At 33.7% G+C, this 17,806-nt stretch overlaps 1 protein-coding gene across 1 annotated transcript in view; it reads left to right on the top strand.

Moving 5' to 3' along the window:
* The window catches only part of LRP1B (LDL receptor related protein 1B), a 1,916,825-nt gene that overhangs the window by 1,343,587 nt on the left and 555,432 nt on the right, over positions 1-17,806 (top strand). Inside the window, exon 32 of the mRNA XM_082690181.1 lies at positions 431-580. Coding sequence (XP_082546307.1) covers positions 431-580 — 150 coding nt within the window. The remainder of the gene's footprint in view (positions 1-430; positions 581-17,806) is intronic.

The following is a 17,806-nucleotide window of genomic DNA, read 5'->3' as shown; positions in this document are numbered from 1 at the left end:
ATTAGTTTCCCAAAAGAGTATTATGTATTAAAATTTTCTGAGGCAAAGCAGTGTAATGAGAAGGGCAGGCAGTTAATTTGGAAATCAAAACTTTGTTAAACTTTGTTAAACTTGGTCCACTTGCTAGCTATGGACTCACAGATTTCTTAACAATTCTAGGCATTATCTTCCTTACTGATGAAATGAGACAGTCATTGCTCTCAGGGTCATAGATTGTTGTGATAATCAACAGAGGTAACGCTTAAGTGTCTATAAAAGTATATTGTTCCAAAAATAGTTATAACAGTATTTTTCCCTATTAGCCAGATCTTGTTTTTAAAGGCAAGAACCTAAGCCTGCAACTTATTTTTCCCCCTCAAATATAGTAGTAGTTGAACATTAACTATTTAAGTGGCTACTGTTATGTTTAAGTTGTATAATTTAATTACAGGTCTATCGATAGACTATGTGGAAAACAAGCTTTATTGGATCAGTTCGGGAAATGGAACCATAAATAGATGCAACCTGGATGGTGGTAATTTAGAAGTAATAGAGTCAATGAAAGAAGAATTAACAAAAGCTACAGCCCTAACCATCATGGGTAAGTGTAATGGTTCTATAGCTAGGATGCTGTGTATTGATTGGGGTTGATTAATTATGACCTGTTAAAGCTTAGAAAAGTTACTGCTCCATTAACACCAGAAGCACATTCAAATTATACATCTCTATGTGAGTTTTTTTTTTTTTTTTTCTTTTTTAACCTTAGCAAACAGACTTGTAAGATTATCCAGATCAGGGACTTCATGCTGTTTACAATACAAACTTTACCATTATTGATTCTTGGCCGTGACTTGTATTATTTTACGATTTTTTTCTTTGTTCTACTGCAATATAAGGGCCTTGTGTCTTTGTCACAATAAGGTCAAATGTGACTTATCTCTGCTTAAAAAGGATAGCTTGATTCACACAGATAATTCAAAAATCAAGGCCACAGGGTCCATTGACCAAAGAATAAAATTATTCTCCCACAAATAGTTCTTTCTTATTTTTAAGGATGATTAGTCTTACTGTTTTGAGTCTTATTTCCTTTCTTTTTGGTTCAGTCTTTGGGGAAAAAAAAAGATGTTAGATGAAAAAGACAATTAGGAAGCTAACAGGGAAGTATGAATTTTCATAGAACAAATAGTCAACTTCTACTGTATTAATATTAGAAGATGATTTTTGAAATATGAATTTTAATACAAAGTAGTTTGAGCTTTAGAAAAGATATAAGAATACCATAAATAAGTGGTTTTTGGTGAGGATGGTTGTGCCTTTACTTAATGAATGGCTGGCTATAAACTGACCTTCATCGTAGGTCAGCAGTATTGGGATTAGATCTTCCACAGAGAACCTCAGTAGTATGTCTGGTTATAGAAAGTCAGAAAACTGATTTCATAGTTCCAACTTTAAATATGAGGTATTCTGGATAGCGTGTGTGTGTGTGTGTGTGTGTGTGTATACTATATACATAATTACATATATATATACACTATATATATAACTATATGTACTGTTTATGAAAAGTCAGTGTGAATGTATTTCTAAATGTTTATATAGGTAATAAATTAAGTCTCTTAAATCAATATTCTACAATCTTTATCATTTCCCAAATTGAATGTTAATTTTATTTTTGGTTTTGTTTTAACAAATGACTATTGATTAATATACAAAGTTTAAAAGTAAATAGTTGTTAACTGAGGAAGACAGGAAAATTTATTCTCTACTAAAAATGTGCTTTAATCACCTTTTATTTCAATTAGATTTCAAATATCTGAATAAAAGTGAATCCATTTTAGATACTACAAATTATTATTTAAAACAGAATGAGTCTGGGATATGAGAAAAAATTAAAATTCAGTTCAGTTCAACATGTATTTAGAATCTTCTAAGTACAGAGAGTGTACTTATCTCTGAAGTACAAATATAAACATGGACAATGTTCTCAAACAGAACAAAATGGAACATACCTTTCTGTGAGACAGAAAGAGAGAAAAAAAGATTGTTTCAGCCCATCGTCAATCACAAAGAATATTTCAGTTTCAATAGTTGAGAAATACAGTTAGTAAATATATTTGCTTTAATAAAGTTATGAGAATCACATGGAAATGCATGGGAATACACTTGTGAAAATGTAATTTTTTACAAATATCAAAGGTAAAGTCTGGCGTCACTTAATTTGATCTTTAAAGCACTCTGGAAATTTACCGCTTTGGGCATTTGCAGATATCTGACATAGTGTGGCATCAGACATTAAGTAGCTTTGTTTTGCTGTAGTTTTATTCCTAAATGGCTGTCTTTCTGTTATCATTTTCACCATTCTTTTTCTAGTTATTCTTGGAATTAGTGTTATTTTTTAAAAGTTTTTCTCCAGAGGAGGAATTTAAACTTGTAAAAAAAATCTTATTTTTAATAACGTCCCAGGTGTCTTTCTAGACTTTGGACAATTCCTATATTGTTTGAAGAATGTTATACTTTTCAGAAATTACACACACACATGCATGCACACAAGGATTGTATCTGACAAGTAGGTTATTTTAAAGCATACATTTATTTATAATATTCTTATAAGGCAATAAGTAAAATAAGATTATTTTATATTACTCAGCTTTGGCAAATTAACAAGAAAATTTTGTTTTATGTATACTTGTACATATTTTAAATCATCTGAGTAAAAATAGCAGAGTTTAAATTCTGCAACAGTCCCCAAATCACCACCCACATTATGTTTTCAAAATTTGAATTCAAACATACCTTATGAAATCAACCTAAACTAGCAAATAATACAGCCAAGGATCACAATAAATTAGAGGAAAAAATGTTAAAATATTTTACAACATGTATGTATATATGTATACTATAAAAATCATTTCCTCATACAATAATGGAAAGCTTTCTAAAGGTTTATTTCTGCTAATGTGGTTGCTACCCACCCTGCTGTTAGTAGAAAATGAATACTAAACTTACAGAACTCAGTGCTGGAAACAAAGTCTCGGAAATAGAGCAGTAGTCCCTTACAGCAAAATAAAATAAAATCCGTTAGTTTTCTTCCCTGATAAAATCCAAGAGTGAGAGTTTGGGGGAGGTCCTAATGCCAATATTGTAGCAGCACTGTGAAGTTGATAGGACATCAGCACCACATAGGGAGCCCAACTTTGCATACACTGAGATTGTTTTAACAAGTGAATGGTCATGTATGTATACCCCTCCCTGTCACCATAATTTGATCAAACCCGAGAGATAAAAAATAAATATAATAAAACCTATTAATGTCTCTGTTTTCAACAATTCATTCAGTGGACATATCAAAATATATTTTGAGTTTGAAGGTTTGAAGCTTAAAGGACAGTACCTTAGAGATGCTGCAGAACAACCTTGTTTTACAAAGTTCTCTACCTTGGCTCTGAACTTGCTCTGTGGCTCAGATCCCCCCTTCTTTGAGAACCTCTCTCCTCTTTTTCTTTGGGGTTGGAATAAAGGACAATGACCTGTTTCCTGCTGAGGCTAAGTATTATAGTCATATAAAAAGGGCAATATAAGAGTAAAACAGGAGAACTTTACAGCTTCCTATCCAAGGGATTACAAATGATTATAGCTACAAATGTTGAGGAGCTACTTACCTACAGTAATACTGAAATTACACATCTAGAAAGCAAGGAAATAATTGGGCTATGACATTATCAGTTACATACCAGTGTACACCACCTCCTCAGACATACTACCCGAGCAATTATAACTAACTGAAAGTCTGTGTTTCACTAAAATTTAGAAGTAGTTTTCCTAAAATTGAATGAAAATTCTATTTAGACAGTTCTTACCATATTTTTCAAACCTCAAAGATGATAAATTCTAACTATTTAGAGTTGCCAGTATTATTTAGAGTAAAATATACAAAAGAAACTGAAAGGAACTTTGAAATATTAAGATTAGGTAAAGTAGAAGGTTAATAAAGCAATGAATTGATGATTTAGCCAAGTCTAAGACCCCAAGATCAAGATTTCTAAATCCAAACTTTCACACTTTGATACTTCTTGCAAGAATTAGTGCTAAACTTCTGTCCCCTTGAGTGTGGCCTAGACTTAGTGACTCGTTTCTCATGAATAAAATAAGACAAATGGGATGGTGTGTGACTTTGGAGGTAAGGTCGTAAAAGGCATGAGCCTTTCTCTTGTCTCTATTTCTTGGATGGCTGACTCAGGGCAAAGCCAGTTCACATGTCATGTCCACACAGCAAGGAACTGGGACCTTTGGCCAGTAGCCATATGAGTCAGTCATCTTGAAAGTAGAACCCCCATCTCAGTTAAGATTCAGATGACTATAGTCCAAGCCAATGCATTATAGCAACCCTAAGAGAGAGGTCAAACCAGAACCACCAATATACCTGCTCCCAAACCCCCAACCCACAGAAACTGTGAGACACAACAGATGTTTATTGTTTTAAGAAACTGAGTTTCAAGGCTATTTGTTAAGACAGCAAAAAGATAAATAATTTATATGTCATTCCATCTACAGAACTCATTCTTTTATATACAATTACAAATCAAATCCTTATTTAATAGAATCAGAAAAATTGTGATGAGTAAAGTGTGTCAGGTGTAATAAAACCCAGACAGTCCAGTATCATGGTTGGTAGAAACTAAGCCTAGGCTTCAATATCCAGACTCATATGGGAATGGCAGAAAGTATGATAAAACTGGAGAAAGCTAATGCCTCATCTCTCAGGTCTACTTATTTTTACCATAAAGAATGTTAAACAGTTGTGCCATAGCTTTCATTTTGCAAGAGAGGCAGGAAATCCGGTTAAAACAAAACAAAACACACACACACAAAAAAAAACCTCTCAAGTTTTAAATATTAGCAAGGAATCATATTTAAAAAAAAAATGCAAGCTAATGTACTCTACAGGATTACCCTGAAAATTAGCATGATATAAACCAAGCAAACTAACAAAAACCACCATCACAAACCTATGGATGGACATACTTGATTCAGCCCAAAGAACAGCAGTTAGTTCTCACCTCTGGTTTGATCATCATCATGTATACTGTTGACTTTGAATTATTGTGAGAAGAGGATGGGATTAAGGCTGCTAATGCCTAGCTATACCAGTAGAGAAGACTAGGTAAAAGTCAATCAGTCAGTCAGTCAATCAATCAATCAATCCCCTAGTAAAGCTGGCATAATTTACAGAAAAGAAGTGGTCTCTCTCCTACAGGACAGGATGTAATGCTTTTCCACCAGGCTTTTGTGGTCCTGTGTGACCAAACTTTGTATTCTGCCTGAGGTATATAGAGATGAAGAAACTATGAATATGGCGTATTAATCTTATTTCAGTTCAACTTAAACTAGCCTATAACTTTTAATATCAAATTCTTCCTCATTTAAAAAAAAAAAAAGTGACCTTGTCAATTGTCTTTCTTAAACTATCAGAGCCAGCACAAACAACAGTTTCTGCTTTCAAATGCAATAGCTTGTAACTCTAAAATTATCTACTAATTTGTCTTCGATATTTTTCTCAGTATATAACTGCTTTTTATGGGAATTTTCTTTTATAAATATACTTCAGTTTCATGAAATACTGATATTCTAGAATGCTTTCTTACATGATTTTTAGGTTATTTGGGCTATAAAATAGGATACAGTCAGCTATGTCATATTTGAGTATTGATTACCTAGATACAGAACATTTTTTTGTTTGTTTTTGTTCAGCTTTCCTCATAACTTTTGGCATTTTCCTGATCATTAATGCCTGCAGGAGACAGTGAGGTTAACTTAATCAAGTTGCCATTCAATTTTAGGTGTCTTTGCGGAAAGGAGGAAGAGGTTGAAACTATTGACTAAAATTAGGATTTGTGGGTTATTTATGGATTATTTTTAACAAACTATTTCTTTTCACTGTCAGCATCTGTAGCTTGAGAGGAGAGTATATATATTGTGTTCACATTGAAGAGAGAGTTAGAAAAATCAATTCATGGTCCTGAGAGGAAAGACACAAATTAAACAAATGAACTGGCTGATACAGACTTATTGGTATTTGAAGAAAATTAAGATGGAATTCAGGAAATAGTAGGATAGTGACTTATCTGTATTTTGTATTTTTGGGGGGTGGAGCAGGGAGGATCTGGGACAAATGAACCATATATTTAAAATAGAAGTGGAGGTATGGGAATTACTTAAGCAAACTTAAAGAAATCTGTGTGTCTACATAAAAATTCTTGGCGCTTCTGGATTTAATAGTCAGCATCTTCTTGAATCACAGGCTGATCTTCATATAGTCCATTAAAATGTGTCATGTAGTAATTTGTCAAGCTTTTCTAGGGTAAGAATTTGAGTTCAGGGCACTACAAGGGGTATATGCTTGAATTTAAAATTTCACCCCTTATTCCTATCCTATGAGCTATTTACTCATTGTTCTTTGCTAAGCCATTGAATATGCAGTTAGTATCGTTGAGATTCAAGTGCACATCTAACTTTTGTTTTGTTTTCTGGTGCTATATGACTTTTGGAAGTTGTCTTGGTGATGGTATTTACAGATAAGAATCCCAAAGTTAACATGACATGTTCTTGAACGTTGTCTGAGGGAAAGACCTTCCTCTGCTCTGTGGTTGTTCTAGCTGGATTTAGAATCAAATTGACATGACACAGATTAACAAGAAAAAAAATCAAATTTAATAGTTGTACATATGAGTAATGAAGTTTAGGAATATAGGTGAGGTTCAGTGGGGTAGAGTCAGGAGCTGACAACCAAGAAAGAATTTTTGAGACTTCTTTGGTACAAAATGGTGGTTTATTAAAGTACAGGGACAGGACCCATGGGCAGAAAGAGCTGCGGCACTGTAGTCCCAAGGAGTGGCTGATTATATACTCAGGAGTTGGGCAGGTGAAGACAAAGAGGATGTTCAGAAGGACTGTTATATGTAATGAAGACTCTCAGGATACTGGAGGCCTGGTTATTGTCAAGCCAAAGCTGTTTTGCCCTCTAATGAGACACTAACATGAAGACAGCTGGGAGTTCCTTGGAGGAATGTTATACTCCTCCTATTACAAATCCTTGTCAATGAGCTTTAGGTTTAGAAGAAATTCAGCTTTATTCACTTTAACTTCTGCCTCAACCTCCCTCCATTTTATGGAGGGGAGGATGATGTTAGGGCTTCAGGAACTGAGTTATGGGTCTTTGGAAGTCAGACTATTGATAAGAAAGCTTCTTCCTTGTAAATCACTAGAACATTTGTAAACCAAGGGAGTTCAGGTCTTGCAGGATTGTGATCTCTACAAGTGCACTATTTCTTCTTCCTGTAGGGAAGCCAGAAATGCCTCAGAAATTTCACATATATCCCATAGTGAAAGGGAGGGTTTGCAGGGTGTCAGCTTCTGCTTTGTCTCCAGCTTGCCTTCTCTTCCCTCATCATGAGGAATCTACACACATGAAATTCCAAAGAGAATACGTCCAGATGGAACTTACATGAGCTGAAGAGAAGGATAGGGCCCTCAGGGTGACACAAAGTGGAGAAAGCTCATTAATAAGAAGAGAAAAGAGATGTTTAGAAAAACCAGGTTGCTCTGTACTGCAGATAAGTTTTTTAGGTAAAGGGGTGTCTCTGTTAATCATTCTCTTCCTGTTACAGGGTCTCCTTTCCAATGTAAATTTACACAGTTGTGTAGGAGGCAAAGAGCTTTTCCTGCATTAGCTGGGGTTTGATTTCTTACAGCTCAGAATAGTCTTAATGCCAGTGTGGCCCATCTTGGGTCAGCCTTCTCTGGGCCTCTACAATGTCAATGTTTATATACAAAATGGATAAGTAGTCTTACTTATATACAAAATGACTAAGTAGAGAGACAGCAAGAATTGTGAATAAAAATAATGTTCACTTATGAAATTATGCTAATCAGAATTCATATGCATCTATTCTAGTTGTTAGGCAAAGTTAGTCTGTTTTGACTTTTAGTTGATAATTCAGTGGATGTTTACAACATAGAATTGCATAGATTACTTGTCTTAGAATAGGTTTGCACTTTTTATATATATCTAAGTAGCTATCTCCAATATCCATCTAATCTTAGAATCACTTGCAAAACTTGGCTAACGTCTCTTTAAAATAAAAGAAAGATTGACTCACAGGTAAAGGCAAAAAAAAAAAAAAAATCTTTAATTATGCATTTTCTATGAATACTTAAACTCAACTGATTTCTCAATCACAGTTTAAATATATTATACTATTGATCTGTTTCAAGTAGCAATTTGCCAGAATAGGTTTAATATGTAAATATTAGAAGGATATTGAATTTTGGCTACTGTTAGGATCAATAAAGGAGAAAAGGCATGTTTCATGTGCATTTTCAGTCTCCTATCAAAAACAAACTCTGCCCTTTAATGAATAGAAAGTTGGCTTTTCAGTTCTCTTGATTTGGTTATGCACCCATTTGTGTTAAGTCATTGCTAACAAAATAAATGAATCATTTGCTCTTTAGGGAACCCTTGGAAGGTTATAATAAATAGAATTCCTACGGACATTTGATTATACTTTTCATAGGCTCATTTCACAGAACTGAGGTCATCATTATAGCTGCTATGGAGAGTCCTAGCATATGGGTAGTTTGTCATGGGGAAGCCAAGGCTGACACATTAAAATTCTTCCAGAACCATCTGAGTATCAGAGAAGGGCATATGTTTTCACTTAAGAATGAATACAGTGTTAATATTGTTGGAGATTAGATGTTTCCAATATTCCCAGGAGAATTTCTACAACCAAACAGTTATAATTGTCTGTTTCTCTGTGGACTGAAAGAAATTCTAAGCTAATGATAAAAAATTAGTCTTGGCCTACACTAACATGGTTTCTTGACTGATTTCTCAAACACACACACACACACACACACACACAAACGTGTGTGTGTATATATATTTTTATATATATTATTTTCAGCAAAATATTACTTGGTGTAATGACTAATATTAGGATTTATAAAATAAAGCATATCTAGCACTCAGTTTTCATACTTGCTATAGATTTCCTCAGAAAGATAATATACCTTATAGATAATGATAGGAATGTGAAAAAAAAAAAAAAAAACAACTATACAACAACCCAGTAAAACTGGCATTCAGAAATCACCAAAAGTCTTTTTTTTCCTACCTTACTTCCTGTAATAAATTATTATGGCAGGTTGTCATGGCATCTATGGGATATTGTAAATGATGGCAAGTGACAGACTGTGAGTATGGTATGTTTTATCTGTCTACAGTCCTTAGATTGAACACTCACAGATTGAAAATAAAATTTAGTCTAGATGGATACTCGGTCTTATGACAAGGCGACGGCTCTAATAACTTACAATTCTTAACTTGAATAATCTACCTTAAGAAGTCATTTCCTATTTTGTACAATGCAAGTCTACATGTTGTTGGATGCAGGGTTTTGTTTTTCTTTTTGTTTTTAAATCAAAGCTTGCTAAGTATTCCTCTGCCTTTGCTTGTGAAAAGGCTGAAACTTAGTTTCAATAAAGTCCGTTCTTCTTGTGAAAAGTTTCCCTTGCTTTCCTTCCTTTTCTTCTTTCTTTTAATGCTCTATCTTTTTCTCTGTATCTTGGACATCATTGATAGCTCTGCCCCTTTATTTGTTTTGTTGTTTACTTGTTTGGCCTGTTGATTTTTCTTCACAGTCTAGCTAGATTCTTAACAACTTTTTGTTTGGGCTACTGGATGACCCTTTAACCTTTTTTTCACTCTCTGAATCGCCAGTCTCCAAACTTTCGGGACCTGCTGTGTTCAGACTGTTATGCCCCAATAATGGGTCCGTGATTAAAGGAGCGAGACTGATACAAAGCGAGGGTCAAACAAAGCTTTATTTTGCGCCAAGCATCAAGAATCTAACCGAACGTTCGGGGACGCACCTTTTACAAGAGAGGGCGACCCTTCTCTGTTTCACAGACTCGCTTTTAAGGGCAAAGGCCATGCGGTCGGGCCTGGCCACGCACAGGTGGCCAATGAGATTGTAACACACACAGGAAACTCTACAGTGATGCTAGGTGACCAACTGAGTTACAATTTACCCTAGTAGACATTTGAACCAGCCTATTACACCTTGATTAGGATTGGCGCCAAAAAGGCTCCCAAAGGGCGGGGGCCCATACTCTTTGGTAGCTAGGGAGACAGTATGCAACCCCCCACTGGTCCATGTCTCCACCTGGCCTGACCCACCCTTGTATCTGGGCTTTGTTACCTGAAGCTGGTTTCTGGGACTTCTTTTTAAGTGAATTTCCTGTGGGAAGGGGAGCAGGGACAGTTTAAGGGTTAAAAACAAGGTTTTTGTTTAACCTCAATGAAAGCCTCTCGCTAAAGTATGAAAATATAAAATAGGTCTTTACACAGACCAGCTGTGGCACCCCTACTCAGCTATAACATTTCAGGGGCTGAAAAGCACTCACAACTTAACTCCTTTTCATCTACCAAAAGTTGTTTGTCAGGTAATTATTAGTGTCACTTTATGGATAAAATAAGCTAGAGTCAATAAGACATGTTAAAACCCAAAGCAGTGTTGGTCCCACCTTACAAAAAAAGAAATTTACGGTCAATGGGATTTGTGAACATTCACTCTTCTGGGACTCACCTGAGATCTTGATTCAAGTTACGCTCTATTTTTATTACCAGGAAGAACATTCCTAGCCATAACTTGATTTTTCATGTGATCCACCTCTACCCCTGTTTTCCTGTCAGTCAGGTATGATACATCCGGGCAAACTTTCCCTGTATCTGATTATACCCTGCTTATTTATATTTGTCTTGCTATTTCTTGTTCCTTGACTACTTTCCATATTTATTACCTACCATCATGGGTGAAATGCCACCCTTCCATGCCTACTTCAACTTTACCTCAATGTAATTTGAGGTTTTTCTCTCCACATGACCCCTTTGTATTTTCCTAATGCAGAGGAATATTTTTTGTCTTTTCTAATGTGAATCTGTCTCACTTCTCCATAATTTGGGACATTTTATTCATATATGCATCATTCATGGCACACAGAAAGATGCTTTACACTGAGTACATTTCAATAAGTAGTAATAGAATGTATGAATAAATAAAACAATGACCATCTACATGCAAAAACCTCTGCCACAGCAATCAAAATGTATTTTCAAAGCATGCATGTTTATGCAGACTGGTCACAACCATAATTCTAATGTAGAATTTAAATATGTCCTGAAATAAACTTCGAGAGAAAATATTTTTATAATATAATGATTTAAATTGGAAAGGGAAAAATGAGTAATAAGATAAATGTGTAAAATATAGTCAATTATTTCAGGCACTTATTGTATATGCATATGCATATAGAAATGCAAAAAAAGAAGGGTTAAATTGGATTGTGTTTGTTCTCAAAAAACTAAACAGCTTAATGGAAGAAGAAAATAAAATACTCATAAACAAGCACAAATAAAAGACTTCCAAAACGAAACAAAAACTGCAATGTTTGGAATGGCTTAGGCTCTTAAGGTTAGCCTCTCACTGCTGAGCCTAACAGCATTATCCTCTTTAATAATAATAATTGACAGTCTAAATAAATAAATCATTCTAGTATTTAGGTTACAAATCTTACCTCATGTAATTCTCACAGCAATCTCCTGAGACAGGTATCATTAACACTGCTTATCCCAGAGGTCCCAGCAGAGGCTCAGCCAGCCTAAATTAATCACTCAGGGTTACACAGTTAATGAATAGTGTAGCAAGCTTTCTAGTCATGATCCTTAGACTTTAAAGCCTGTGTTTCTTCTAGGAATTTCTTCTAGACATAGTTATACCAAGATGTATGTACACTGAGTTGTATGCAAGAACATACTTGGAAGTTGTACTTGTGATTAGGAAAGCCAAGGGAAAAAAATCTGTATATCTATTATAAATGAATAGACAAGTGAATCATGAAATATTTGTGCAGTGAAATATAATGCAGCTATTAAATATGAGGTAAATCTATATTTTGGTTTGAATATTAGCCAATATATATTTTTAATGAAAAATAGCTAGGTTCAAAAAGTCTATAGAGACTGCTCCAATTTTTATTGCATGTTTGCATTTCTTTAGTTAAATACACAAATTTAGATGTATTTTCAAAATCATATTTTATCCATTATGCTGCCCTGTTTATCTCAATAATTATTATTTACAGAGCATCTACTCTCTAAATGTACACGTATTATTGCTAATAGACACAGTAACTATTAAAAAAAATAAGTACTGCAACTGCAGTGTTACTGCCGCAAACAATGTGGATTGTCCAAGGTCAAACCTGGGTCTCGCACATAATTCTAACTCCAAAATTAGAACTCTTTTCACTACCCAAGTTATTATCAACCCAAGGCAGTTTTGTCCATTCTAAAGACATTTTTTTTAAGATTTTATTTATTTATTTATTTGACAGACAGAGATCACAAGTAGGCAGAGAGGCAGGCAGAGAGAGAGGGGGGAAGCAGGCTCCCTGCTGAGCAGAGAGCCGGGATGCGGGGCTGGATCCTAGGACCCTGGGATCATGACCTGAGTCGAAGGCAGTCTTAACCCACTGAGCCACCCACCCAGGTGCCCCTAAAGACATTTCAGAGCTGTAGGGTAGAGAGGTTCATGCCCTCATTCTAGTGGGTCTAAAACAAGGATACTGGTATACACCTTAAAAGGCCCAGTGTAGTCTTCCCTAACAAGGAACTATTTGAATCAAAATGCCAGTAGGCTGAGGTTGCCTTCTGTTTTCTTTCTTTTAAACGTAACTCAATGAAAAAGAGTCTGGATTTGTGTTTTTTATGATTATATGTATCTTAGTCTTATATATCATATGTTATAATGCAGATAGCAATTTATTTGTCCTAATTTCAATTTGTTTAGTCAATCAAACAATTAGCAAGTGACTATAAAGATCCAGGCACTAATTTAGGTGTTAGGAATACAACAGAGCTTACAGCAGGTAACAAATCCATCATCATGGGGCTGATCTCCCCAGTGGGAGAAAACAATGTATAAGCAAATACACAAATGTAATAAAGTTTGTCAGGTGATAAAGGGTACTAATGGAGAAAATTCAACCAAGGCAAAAGAATAGGGAGTACAGAGTTGAGTTGAGAGAAAAGAGCCAGAAAAATTACAGTTTTAAGTAGTAAGGTCATGGCAATTTTCACTGGAAAATGACAGTTGTGCAAAAATCTGAAGAGAATGAGGGAGTGAGTCATTCCAGTATGTGGGGTAAGAACATGTAAGGAAGAAAGAGCAGGAAGTGGGAATTGACTATTTGATCATATTTTTGAGCAACTGTTACTTTTAGATGGAGATTCTATTTTTTAATGCTACAGGCATTTATTTTCCCCCCTCCATGAAAGTTTTACTCTGCTTAAAAAACACTTGATAATTTATGTGCTGCCAGTAGTATACCAAAATAGAATAAACAGTTAACTTATATTATGAGCTGGAAGTAGTAATGTACAATAACATTACTTCACTAAAGATTTTAGCTTTCGTGTTTATGAAATTCTTAATAATGATGGAATTAGTTCTGCCCCATGTGTTCCGTTTTATTTCCAATTTACCATATACAATGTTACTATTAATAATTATGTATTTTAATAAGAAAGAAGAGAAATTTCTAGGAAATATGCTTATTTCAAGCTGTTATGGTTAATGTTTATAGAAATTTAAAAAACATGAAATCGATCATATGAAGAAAATAATTATAGTTATTTAGAACACTTAACTTTGAAGAACTCTTAGTTTGTGGCTTTAATTTCAGTTGTTTTAAAATTAAAAGCTTTAATGATTTATATGTTTATGCAGTTGTATTATGCCAGTTAAAATTATTTGGATTTAGAAAGAATATTAATCTATTAAAAAAAAAACAGATTGACTTTTTTTTTTGAACGAATGATCTCTAGACACCAGATTGTGTATTTATAAAAGATTACTCAGTAGAAAGCATTCATGGAAGAGAGAATATAATGCTTGAAAATGGTTCTTTTAATTAAGAGTCTTTAAAACAGTTCAGAAAAATAACCCCAGTTGCTATTGCAAGGATTGAAAAAAATGTTAATTCTCTTAGATATACAAATTATCATCAGTGCGCTTATATTATATATTTATATAATTATTGTTGTGTTTAAACTTGAATTATAGAAGTATGTTCTACTTAAAAATACAAGTAGTTAAAAACTGAACAAACAACATATCACTTAAAAAGTTACAAAAGATATTCCATTTACTTAAAAATTGGGTGTATATCTACTTTTCAGCAAAAGATCCAGTGATTTAACTGATAGACGTAGACTGCATCTCTATCTGTAATTTGATATCTAGAAACCAGTTTATCTTAAATGCACTATAACCATGCTGTATAGTTAAAGTAATTCTCCTTTCAAATCATACTTTTCAAAAAGAGTTAAGATACTTTTTAGTGTACACCAAGCAATGTCACTTAGTGCAGAGAACTTCAAATATATCCACCTAAATTTTCTAAGCCATCAGTCTTCTAATTGCCATAACACTATTCATTAAAGTAACAGTAATATATGAAATATATCCAGGCAGTTTGCCCAACACTAAGTATAGCACATAGTTGTCTTCTCTAAGTACTCAAACTACCATTAATGAAAACTAATAGCCCATCAAAATTTACATTAAAAGTACTACGAGAAATCTCCAAAGGACTATATGTGATACTATTCCAGCAGTTTCTGTCACCTTAAATTGCTGTGTTCCAATATGTTGTTCTTCTTAATGCTAATTACCTAACAGAATGGATAAATACTACAATTGCAAAGTACATCATAGTACTATTTTTGTAACCAGATTATAATTAGTGATCAGAGAATGGTCTCATTAACATAAATGGTATAATTAAATCATCTCAGCTTTACCATACTTAAAAGCATTAAATAAGTGATTGTCTCCCCTTTATAAACTATTAAAGGTTAACTTTTCTGAAATTGTTTTCCCCACCCCAGGAAAAATAAGTGTACATTGTTCATGTTTATGGCATTAAAAAAAGAACAAATTTGGGGCGCCTGGGTGGCTCAGTGGGTTAAGCCGCTGCCTTTGGCTCAGGTCATGATCTCAGAGTCCTGGGATCGGGTCCCACATCGGGCTCCCTGCTCAGCAGAGAGCCTGCTTCCCTCTCTCTCTCTCTCTGCCTGCCTCTCCATCTACTTGTGATTTCTCTCTGTCAAATAAATAAATAAAATCTTAAAAAAAAAATAAATTATAAAAAAAAAAAAGAACAAATTTGAAAATGCATATTCTCTTTGAGTAGAGGCATAATTGTTTTATATTGCCCCAGGTCTCCTCTTTAATATAAAAAGGAAAAAAAAGGGTGTAGAGTACAAAAAGCCATGACATGTTTTAGATTTATAATAGATTTTTGAGTTAATATAGTTACAGCAGCAATGTAGTGAATCTAGAAAATGAATCAAGAGAACCAAGGAGGTCATTCCACAAGTTTGCCAGTATTCTGTAGGTAATCTCCCATGTTGGAATGTAACAATAACTCGGAATCAAATTATGATCTGGTGAATATTATTCACTTAAACCGAAGTTAAGCAATCAGACTTTAGCCCTTTTTGATATTTGGCGACTCTGTTTAACTAAAATTAGACTTAGATAGATGGCATTTAAGCACAGAGGATTTTCTGGAGCCATATATACCTAGATTTAGGAAAATGAAAAAAAAATGTACCTGGGCATCAGTACATTTATATTTCTTTTTATCCCCTTTCCATAATCAGCGTCAGCACAATCTCATATAATGTGGAGAGAATATTAAGCATTACAAAGTGGAAATAAATGTCCTCATCAATTTAATTCTAATTAATACTGCTCCATATTTAAACATAACCATTCAAGGAATATCCTGTGTTTTATAGGAGAAAAAAATGAAAGAAAATAAATCAGCTGTACCCTTTAAAAATATGATGGTTTTAGGTTTTTAAATTGTATGTAAAATTGTTCTATATAGCTTATAATGTAGATGTATCAAAGATAGACAGTACTCAAAAGGCCAGTGATAAGATTATTTTGCTCTGAATTGACTCCAAATGAGATTATGTGTGGGAGGAAAAAGAACTGTAATCTTAGAACGAGGTAAGAGCTTTGCCTAAAAGATGTGACAAGATTTAGAAGGACAGGTAGGTGACCCAGAAAACTTTACAAGAGGACTCTTCAGTTTGTGGAATAGCAAATACAAAAAGAGTACAAGCGGCATGGTAAGGATTACCATTAATTCAATTGAAAAGAAAAACATTTTTCTTTTTTTCTTTTTTTTAAACAGTGATTTGACCTTGTCATCAACAAGATTGCCTTTAATGGTGGCAAACATATTGAAAATCTCTTAAGCTGGTGTATTTCTTATATTTATATGGATGAACAAAATACATAAAAACTTTATAGTTATAGCATGCAGGCATAACTATACCATCAGTAAAATTTCAAAATTATTTAACCATGTTCTATTATCTTAACGACCCTCTCCCCTTGAAACATGTTTTTCTTTTTTTGAATACCTCCAAATCACTTCCATACAAATTACATCCAAGTATTCATGTGTGTTATGTGTGTGTGTGTGTGTGTGTGTGTGTGTGTGTGTGTGTGTGTGTGTTTCTTCAGATACTTGTGCCATCCAGATTTGTTGTAGGGAATTCTGGTTGTGAGAAATCTAGTCCAAGTTGGAGATTACTTGGTGTAGAGTGACAAAGATCACATCTCCAGATCATCTTTCCTCCTAAAAATTTGTATCAGTAAGTGACCATTTTTTAAAAATCATAGATGTAATGAGAAATGTATTATTTGCTAATTTGGAGTTATATTCTTTTTTCAGGAACATTATATTGTGATCTCTGTCAAACATAGAGTCCTTATCTAGTGGATTTCTTTGTATAAAAAGGAGGGCACAATGTAGTGATCATATAAGGATGCTCATTCTGGATTTCCTTTAGAAGGCACATGAATTCTTCTTTATTTTATAGTTTATATTTAAAATATGACATTCATGATTTAATGAAATATAAAGTAAAGGATTGTAGAATGATTCTCACTTTATAAACAATTTTATTTTTCTTTTCTGATTCAAGAGTATGCTCCAGCTGGTACATTTCTCATTCAACTCAGTTGGAAGTATTGAGTTGCAATGACATATTTTGCTACATGATGATATACAAGCTCCTTTTCTCCTGACTAGTGCTACATTGTAGAGGTTTTACATATTTTTATTTTCAAGTGAATAGATACATTAAGTTATTTGGGAAAGGCAAGAACATATCAAATGGGATCACCAAAGATCATTTCTGACTATTTTTTAACCTTTTCCCCAGTAGTTTATTTATATACCCCCACATATATTTCTAGATTAGTAAATTTTATCATATTAATTATTTGGCAGTATCAAGAATTAGGTAGTAATTGCAACAACAAAATTCATAGTTTAATAATAAGGAGAGAACAGCAAATTATCCAATTTAGAACAGCCATTTAACAATTTTTAAAATACTGGAACCTTATTATACACTGTGTATTTAAGCCAAGATAAAATGCTAGTTAAGTCTCATATATCCAAAGGAAAAAAAATTGCTCAAGAAGCACACTAGAAAGGTGACTTAAATTAATTGAAATTGAAGTTACATAATATGAATGCTAAAACAGTAAATTATTTTAAAATGGATAAAAATAGCAACATTTTCAAAATAGCAAGAATTTTTGATATAACACTGAGGTTTAAAGCTTGCATTAAATTTATGACATATATACTTTTTAAATTATATATAAACTTCATT

The sequence above is a fragment of the Mustela nivalis genome (assembly GCF_964662115.1).
Source record: "Mustela nivalis genome assembly, chromosome: 11".
Taxonomy (NCBI): domain Eukaryota; kingdom Metazoa; phylum Chordata; class Mammalia; order Carnivora; family Mustelidae; genus Mustela; species Mustela nivalis.
This window is presented reverse-complemented; position numbering and strand designations above follow the sequence as displayed.